Here is a 9,142-nt window from a genome sequence, read left to right on the forward strand (position 1 = left end):
TTCAAGGAAAGGAAGGGTACTTGTTTCTGAGCTAACGCTATTGCAGATTGTCATCAAGTACGTAACTATTTTATTGGTAGCCATCTCTCCTCGTCGTGTCAACTTTTATAAATTATGCTGATAATACTCATTTTGGGAACTTGTTAAAATGCAGGTGAAAGGAACTATGAAGAATTATATTAATGCATTGTGTAAAAATGGAACTCATTCAGTCAGGCCTGCAACCCGTTTCTTATATTAATAACACAACAGGAAGAATCTCTCTCCTTGCTAATACGCAGCTTCATCCGCGCAGGGCCTGTTCTGTGCAAGGCACTGTTCTGAGAAGCTGGGAATACTGGGTGCCTCCGGCTCTCTGGGAAAGATAATATGGGGGGCAGTGTGTGAGCAGCGAAACTCACATTTACAGTAAAGTCTAAGTGCAGCCACGGAGAAGCCCAGCGTTGTGTGGGGACACTGGGCAAGAAGCACAGGACAAAGGCAAAGCCATCAAGCCCTGAGAACTCCCTTACCCAAAGCCGGGCGGGAACCTTGAAAAACCCCAGGCGGGAAAGAAAGTAATTAGGACCATTTGCCTTCATAGTTAGTACAGAGTGTTGTACTAACGTATCACTCATTTTTCAGAGAAATATTTTCACGGAGTAAACTTGTTAGATACTAATTTCCCATACCCCAGGATTTGTAACCTTGGCTGGCTGCAACATGTTAAAACTCTTTTTTTTTTTTTCCAAAACCGAGTTTCGCTCTGTTGCCCAGGCTGGAGTGCAGTGGTGAGATCTTGGCTCACTGCAACCTCTGCCTCCTGGATTCAAGCGATTCTTGTGCCTCAGCCTCCTGAGTAGGTGGGATTATAGGCAGGCACCACCACACTCAGCTAATTTTTGTATTTTTTAGTAGAGACGAGGTTTCACCATGTTGTCCAGGATGGTCTCAATCTTCTGACCTCGTGATCCACCCACCTCAGCCTCCCAAAGTGCTGGCATTACAGGTGTGAGTCACTGCGCCCGGCCAAAACTCATTTTAAGAGGCAATTCCAGCTACTTGGGAGACTGAGGCAGGAGGATCACTTGAGCCCAGGAGTTCAAGGCTACAGTGAGCCATGATCACACCACTGCTCTTCAACCTGGGAGCCCTGTCTCTAAACAAAATACATATTTTTTAATTTAAAGGTTTCTTTTGCTGTTTTAAATTGCCCAGGTTTTGATCTAGAATGTGTGTTTGTTGTTTGGGTTTCTTTTTTTTTTTTTTAATTTATTTTTTGAGACAGAGTCTTGTTCTGTTGCCAGGCTGGAGTGCAGTGGGGTGATCTCAGCTCACTGCAATCTCTGCCTCCCAGGTTCAAGCGATTCTTCTGTCTCAGACTCCAGAGTAGCTGGGATTACAGGCGTGCACCACCACAACTGGCTAATTTTTTGTATTTTTAGTAGACGGCGGCGGGGGCGGCGGTGCACGTTCTCCATTTTGCTCAGGCTGGTCTTGAACTCCTGAGCTCACACTATCTGCCCGCCTGGGCCTCCCAAATTGCTAGGATTACAGGCATGAGCCGCCGCACCCATCCTGAATAATTTTAAATGGTGGCAAACATGTCTACAAATATGCTCTTCTCTGCCAGTTAACTTCTCCAAATTGACTGAGGTGTAAAAAAGTGAGAGTAACCAGACTGTCACTTCATGTATCACCCTAACCTTCCTGAAAAGGGACAATATGTATATCTTTTCCAGATCTGAAAGGAAGAATGAGAGTGATTAAGTTCACGTAACTGATCAAGCTCAACTTCTCACAGCTGCTGCAGCTGTGTGTTCTTGACTCTCTAATGGAGGAAGCCTTCGGTCTTCTACCACCTGTGAGTCAGAGGTAGAGGACAGTCTGATTTTATGCTTTACTGGAAATTAAGTACTGGTTTTTTTCTGTACCAGTACTCTCTTCTGGAGCAGTTTGCTTTTATTTTGTTTGAAAATGTTGTTTAAAAGGCAGCGGTAACTCACAGCTATAATCCCAGCACTTTAGGAGGCCAAGGCAGGAGGATTACCTGAGCTCAGGAGTTCAAGACCAACCTGGGCAACATAGTAAAACTCTGTGTCTACACAAATTATTTAAAAATTAGCTGGCCATGGTAGTGCATGTCTGTAGTCCCAGCTACTTGAGAGACTGAGGTGGGAGGATCACTTGAGCCCAGGAGTTTGAGGCTGCAGTGAGCCGTGATCACACCACTGCACTCCAGCCTGGGTAACAGAGCGAGACTTGGTCTAAAAGGAAAACAAAGGCAACTACAGAAATAGAACTTGTCCTTATTGTGACTGGAATGAAAGTTACTGAGGATTGCATGTGTAGTTTAGGCTGCAGGGCTTTTCTTTCTTTCCGTCTTTGATGGCCATGAGTTGTATTCGTCTCTGTCACACAGCCTGGGTGATTCCGAGTCTAACTACTTCTCGTCTGCATTTCTCCCTGTTGGAGATCTCCTCGCATCAGGTTGTCTGCTCAGTCCACAAGGCATTTTCAAGTTGCCGATGGTCTTCCAATGGTAGCTTTGGGATGCTTCCCTTTTGTCATTCCATGTATAGTCATTTTGTTTGTTTTATTTAAAACTGATTGGACTTGGTCATTTTTTTTCCCTGCAGGTTTCAGCGCTGAGCAGGCCTGAGTTCTGTCATGGCCCTCTATTTTGACCACCAGATAGAAGCCCCAGATGCAGCGGGGTCACCCTCACACATCAGCTGGCACCCTGTCCATCCATTCCTGGCAGTTGCTTACATCAGCACAACCTCAACAGGCAGCGTGGATATTTACCTGGAGCAAGTGAGTGCTCAGAAGCAAGGAGCCTGACTGTGGTAGCTTCGGGCCCACGTTGTTTGTGTTGCTGTTGTTCTCGTGTGTGTGCATCTGTGAGTGTGTGCACACGTGTGTGTGCATATGGGTATGTGTGTGCGTGTGTGTGTATATGCGTGCATCCCTATGTGCGTGTATGTGTGTTGGTGTGTGTATGTGCATATCTATGTGTGCATCTGTGTATGTGTGTGCACACGTGGGTGTGTGCATATGGGTGTGTGTGTGCATCTGTATGTGTGTATGTCGGGGGGTGTATGCATGTGTATGTGTGCCTGTGTGTGTGTGTTCAAACGAACTCTACTCTAGGTTATTCATGAAGAAAACAACATCCATCAGGCCGGGCACAGTAGCTCACGCCTGTAATCCCAGCACTTTGTGAAACCAAGGTGGGTGGATCACTTGAGGTTGGGAGTTCGAGACCAGCCTGACCAACGTGGAGAAACCCCATCTCTACTAAAAATACAAAATTAGCCGGGCGTGGTGGCGCGTGCCTGTAATCCCAGCTACTCGGGAGGCTGAGGCAGGAGAATCGCTTGAACCCAGGAGGCGGAGGTTGCAGTGAGCGGAGATCACACCGTTGCACTCCAGCCTGGGCAACAAAAGCGAAACTCTGTCCCCAAAAAAAAAAGAAAGAAAAAGAAAACAACATCCATCATCAGTTTTCACAGATGTCAAATCCCAGTATTATGAAAGCCCTAGTACGTGGGCAGTTCTTTCACCCTAGCTATTTTGGTGGCTTGGGGACATGTTTAGGAATCCTTAAGGCTCATCAGCATTAAGCCACTATCAGTTCATGGTCACCACCAGAAATGGCCCCACAGTGCTGTTTGTGGATGCTGAGGCATCCTCCTCCGTCAGCACCCTCCTTCATGCTCCACAGTGGCCATTTGGAACTCCAATCATTTCCACAAACTGGGTGGCTTTAAACAACAGAAAGGTGCTCTGGCAGCTCTGGAGGCCAGAACTCCAAAATCAGGTGTCAGCAGGGCCCGCTGGCTCTGAAGGCTGAGGGGAGAGTCTGCCCTAAGCTGCTGTCCTGCTCCTGCTGTTCCCAGCAAGCCTAGTGCTCCCTGGCGGGCAGATGCACTGCTCCAGCCCTGCCTCTGGTGTCATCCGGCCTTCCCTTCTGTGTGTCTGCATCTCTTCTCCTCTTCCTAAAAGGACACCCGGCATATGTAACTAGGGCCTGCTCTAATGACCTCACCTGAGCTTACCCACATCTGCAAAGACCATGTTTCCAAAGGAGGCCACGTCACAAGGACCAGGGAATAGGACTTCCACATATCTTTGTGGGGACACGGTTCACCCCCAACAGAGACTTTCCCCAAACTCCTCAGACTTCCATAACCACCCTCTCAGTGCCCATTGCACCTCCTACTCCACAAAGAAAATGAAGTGCCGAGGGCGGTGGCTCATGCCTGTAATCCCAGCACTTTGGGAGGCCGAGGCGGGTGGATCACAGGGTCAGGAGATCGAGACCATCCTGGCTAACACGGTGAAACCCCGGCTCTACTGAAAATACAAAGAATTAGCCGGGCGTGGTGGCGGGCGCCTGTAGTCCCAACGACTCAGGAGGCTGAGGCAGGAGAATGGTGTGAACCCGGGAGGCGGAGCTTACAGTGAGCCGAGGTCGAGCCACTGCACTCCAGCCTGGCGACAGCGAGACTCCGTCTCAAAAAAAGAAAATGAGGTTTCCTCCTCCACTCACTCTTCTGCAGGCTCCCTGTTGCCACCACAACTCCACCCAAGCAATGACAGTCATCAGTTGCTTCTCGGTGTCGCCGCCTGAGTGTTTCAGGGTCCTTGTCTGTGCCACATTCCCGTGAAGTCCTCTAGGAAACATGCCTGAGAGCGCAGGGGTGGGGTGTTCCCTGCCCGACCTCCATGGCTTTGCCAGCTCTTCCTCCATTTCCAGCCTGTGAACACCATGGCCTTCCTCTCTGTTGGTCAAGGCTTCTCTCTGTTTCTTCCTCCTGTGGTCTGAGCATCCTCAGTGGCTTGCAGACACACATCTCCTGCCTCGGCGTTCCCTCTGAGCAGTAAGCTTAGAGACCCAGCTGCCTTCCTGACATCTCTAGGATGTTTCAAGGAGATCTCAGACTACACAAGACTGAACTGAAATTGTCCCCCACCCCTCCCCTGCCTCATATCTCTTGCTTACTGAAATGGGTACCTCCTATCTCAATGAAAGGTACCTCCTTTATCCTGGTTTCTAGAACAGGGACCTGGGTGTGACTGTTGACATCTCCCACTCCCCTACCTTGTAACCCGTCACTAGATCCTCCCAGTTTCTCCCCGCCGGCACCTCTAGCGAGTCTGCCGCTTCTTGCCCTCCCAATCACCCTTCCCTCCTCCAGGCTCCCATCCCCCTCTCCTGGACACCAGTACAACTTCCTACTGCTGCAGCTGTGCCCTCACAGGCCTCCTCTACTGTACTCCACACGGCAGCCAGGCCTGGCCTGTCCTGGCATCACAGATGGAATCACTCCCTGCTTCCGCCTCACCTGCCCCGCGCTGCTCTTTGGGTGAACATGGAGTCCCTGATGTGGCCCTCAGCACTCTGCCGTCTGTCACATCAGGCTCACCTTCCTTGATGCCGACACAGCCTTCCACAGCCTTCCTCGGCCTTCCAGCCCTGCACGTGCTGTGCCCTCTGCATAGAAGGCGCTCCTTCGTCCATTTGCGTAATTAATGCATTAATCCTTCAGGTGAAAGTGGCTAAGCGGCCTCTTCCTCAGTAACTGCCCCCCACACACACATGCCCTTGTGGCCCGGTGCAGCGCTGGTCTGCAGCTTCCTTGTTGCTAGCAGGCTCCTCCGTACACCGGCAGCTATGTGAAGGCTGTGGCACCTTTAGGGCTTAGTCCAGCCCCAGCACCAACCCCAGTTTTGCCCATGTTTTTGGGTAGATTCTCCCTTGCAGGAGCCTATAACATGTATTGTAAATGGAATTTTTTTTTTAAATAAATATTATTAAATTCCAAAGTTATAGCAATTATAGATAAAATTGTTTAATTTAGAAGATCTGAAGCATACTATTGTAAAACTAGTTAGCAGCATATTTCTGTGCTTCCAGTTGGCACAAGGAAAACTTCAGGATTTCAAAATAACGATCTATCGGACAATGAGATCACAGAAGATGGCTCCTAAGCCCGGTGGAACAACTGGGAGCAAACCAAGTTAATCTCTGAAAACACGCATATCTTCCCCAAAGCTGCTGCTTTAGAAAATTTTAGAAAACACAGCACATGGCCGGGCGCGGTGGCTCACGCCTGTAATCCCAGCACTTTGGGAGGCCAAGGTGGGCAGATCACGAGGTCAGGAGTTTGAGACCAGCCTGGCCAATATGAGGAAACCCTGTGTCAGCTAAATATACAAAAAGTAGCCACCATGCCTGGCTAATTTTTGTATTTTTAGTGGAGACAGAGTTTCACCGAATTGGCCCGGCTGGTCTCGAACTCCTGACTTTGTGATCTACTCGCCTCAGCCTCCCAAAGTGCTGTAATTACAGGAGTGAGCCGCCATGCCCAGCCTAGACAGAAGTTCTTAAAAGTAGCTGTCGCTTTCTGAACTGCGGGATTTTGCCTCTTGTCCAATGCAGGGGGAGTGTGTGCCAGATACACATGTCGAGAGGCCATTCCGAGTTGCTTCCCTGTGCTGGCACCCGACACGGCTGGTGCTGGCTATGGGCTGGGAGACTGGAGAAGTGACAGTGTTTGACAAGCAGGACAAGGAGCAGCACACGATGCCCCCGACACACACAGCCGACATCACCGTGCTCAGCTGGAGCCCCAGTGGAAACTGCCTGCTGTCTGGGGACAGGGTGAGTCAATGCACGTGAGACGCTGTTTTCAGATCTTGGCCTTTTCTGACCATGCTCAAGAGTATGAAAGATAAAAATACGTGAAACGTGTTGTTGCCAAATTCAGTTGATCTTGTCAGATGCAATTGTAGATTTTGTTTTATATTGGAAGCAAGGCTTGAAAATTTGCCGCTCTGTGGCAAAGGTGTGTCTGCACCTTTGTAAGTGAACTTTGCTAGGAAACACATTCGTAAAGATGAGATAAGCGCCCAGATTCTGTCACTTTTCCCAAAGCCTGTTTGTCTAGCTCAGGGCTTCTTAACCAGGGTTGATTCTGTCCCCCAGGGGACATGGGGCAGTGTCCAGTCACATTTTCTGTTGTCACAATTTGGGGGGAGAATTCTGCTGGACCCCAGTGCGTGGTGGACGCTGCCCACCATCGCACAGCGTGCAGGATAGACCCACAGCAGAGTGACACAGTGCAGAGCCAACTGAATCACAAATGTATGGCAGAAATGTTATAATGTGTTTACTTAATTAACCACAGGTAACACATTCACATGTTCCAAGATTCAAAAAGGGTAACAGGCATCCAGAGTGAAGACTGAGCCATGTCCTGTCTCCTCAGTCCCCTGGCTGCTGCCTTCCAGCACACACGGCTTCTTACCACCTCTCCTGCTTCTTCAGGCACACACAAATGCATTCTTTCTCTCACTTGAGATTTTGGAGTTTCTACATTATGGGAGGAATTGAAAGAACAGTGCAAGGACATGCATCCACCCTCTGTGTCTATTCGCCAGCCATTCCCACTGCCAGGTCTGCTTTCCCTCTTGCTACACGGGTATTTTTCCTGAGTATTTGTGAGTTTATCACAGATATGATGCTTCAGCCCTGCATATTTAGACATCACTCTCCTAAGGCCTAGGGCATTCCCTACACAGCCACAGTAGAGTTCTCACACTCCAGGAAATGAAACAGTGACAGTGCTGACATCCAAGATGCAGTTTATATTCACATTTCTCCAGCTGTCCGAGGAATGTCCTTTAGAGCAGGATCCAGTAAAGGCTCATACATTGTATTTCACTGTTATTTCTCTCTAGTCTCTTTTTTTTTTTTTTTTTTTTTTTGTGACGGAGTCTTGCTGTGTCGCCCAGGCTAGAATGCAGTGGCACATTCTCAGCTCACTGCAACTTCTACCTCCTGGGTTCAAGCAATTATCCTGCCTCAGCCTTCTCAGTAGCTAGGATTACAGGCGTGCACCACCACACCCAGCTAATTTTTGGTATGTTTAGTAGAGATGGGGTTTCACCATGTGGGTCAGGCTGGTCTCAAGCTCCTGACGTCAAGAGATCTGCCTGCCTCGGCCTCCCAAAGTGCTGGGATTACAGGCGTGAGCTACAACATCTGGCTAGTTTTTTTAAATCAAGAACAATTCCCTGGGCAGTCGATTGGTTAGTCTGCCTGCATTCCTTCCTTTTTTCCTCCCTTTCTTTTTTTTATTTTCTTTTTTTGGTCTTTAGTGAAATTGACATTTTGAGGATGTAGACTGGTTGTTTTATAGACTGTCACTCAAGTTGGCTGTGTTTGTCTCCTCATAATACTTTCATTTCAAACATTTTTGGCAGAAATATCGCATAGAGGACATTGTCTTCTGATTTCCTCATTCTTTTTCACATAAGTGGTGGCGTCCTGTGCACACTGTCATGTTTCTTGCTTTTTTCATTTTACGGCGTATCCTGGTGATTCTTCCATATGGGTAAATAGTGAACTTCCTTGTTTTCTTTAAGCCGGTTCTTCATTAGATGAATGTTATAATTTATTGAACCAGCCCCTATTGATTAACATTTCGGTGGTTTTCAATCTTTGCTTATTAGACAGTGGAGCAGTGAGTAACCTGGTGATTTTGCCATTTCGCACATGTATACATTTAGAAAGCACCAAAAAGGGGGTGGACAATGGTGCAGTGAGTAACCTGATGCTTTTGCCATTTCCCACATGTGTACATTTAGAAAAGCACCGAGAAGACGGTAGACAATGGAGCAGTGAGTAACCTGGTGCTTTTGCCATTTCGCACATGTGTACATTTAGAAAAGCACTGAGAAGGGGGTGCAGATGGGTCCAGGGCATGCCCTGTGGCTTAGCAGATGCCCAAACCACTGTCCTCGGGGCCTGGACCAGCTCATAGTGCACACCAGCCTCTCCCTAGAGAGTTGCGTCTGAGTAGCAGAACTGCTTAGAAAAGTAGTATCTCGGAGTGTTTTCATCCAGAACAGTTCCCTGGTGGGTCTAAGTGTTTCTTAGAATTCACATTTATGGGCCGGGCGCGGTGGCTCAAGCCTGTAATCCCAGCACTTTGGGAGGCCGAGACGGGTGGATCACGAGGTCAGAAGATCGAGACCATCCTGGCGAACACGGTGAAACCCCGTCTCTACTAAAAAATACAAAAAACTAGCCGGGCGAGATGGCGGGCGCCTGTAGTCCCAGTTACTTGGGAGGCTGAGGCAGGAGAATGGC

At 48.6% G+C, this 9,142-nt stretch overlaps 1 protein-coding gene across 1 annotated transcript in view; it reads left to right on the forward strand.

The window, feature by feature from the left end:
• IFT140 (intraflagellar transport 140) overlaps positions 1 to 9,142 on the forward strand; it is a 105,936-nt gene that overhangs the window by 1,929 nt on the left and 94,865 nt on the right. The window contains exons 3-4 of the mRNA XM_025369803.1: positions 2,619 to 2,796; positions 6,428 to 6,649. Of these exons, the coding sequence (XP_025225588.1) occupies positions 2,650 to 2,796; positions 6,428 to 6,649 (369 nt within the window). The 5' untranslated portion in view covers positions 2,619 to 2,649. The remainder of the gene's footprint in view (positions 1 to 2,618; positions 2,797 to 6,427; positions 6,650 to 9,142) is intronic.

Source organism: Theropithecus gelada, chromosome 20 (genome assembly GCF_003255815.1).
Source record: "Theropithecus gelada isolate Dixy chromosome 20, Tgel_1.0, whole genome shotgun sequence".
Lineage (NCBI taxonomy): Eukaryota > Metazoa > Chordata > Mammalia > Primates > Cercopithecidae > Theropithecus > Theropithecus gelada.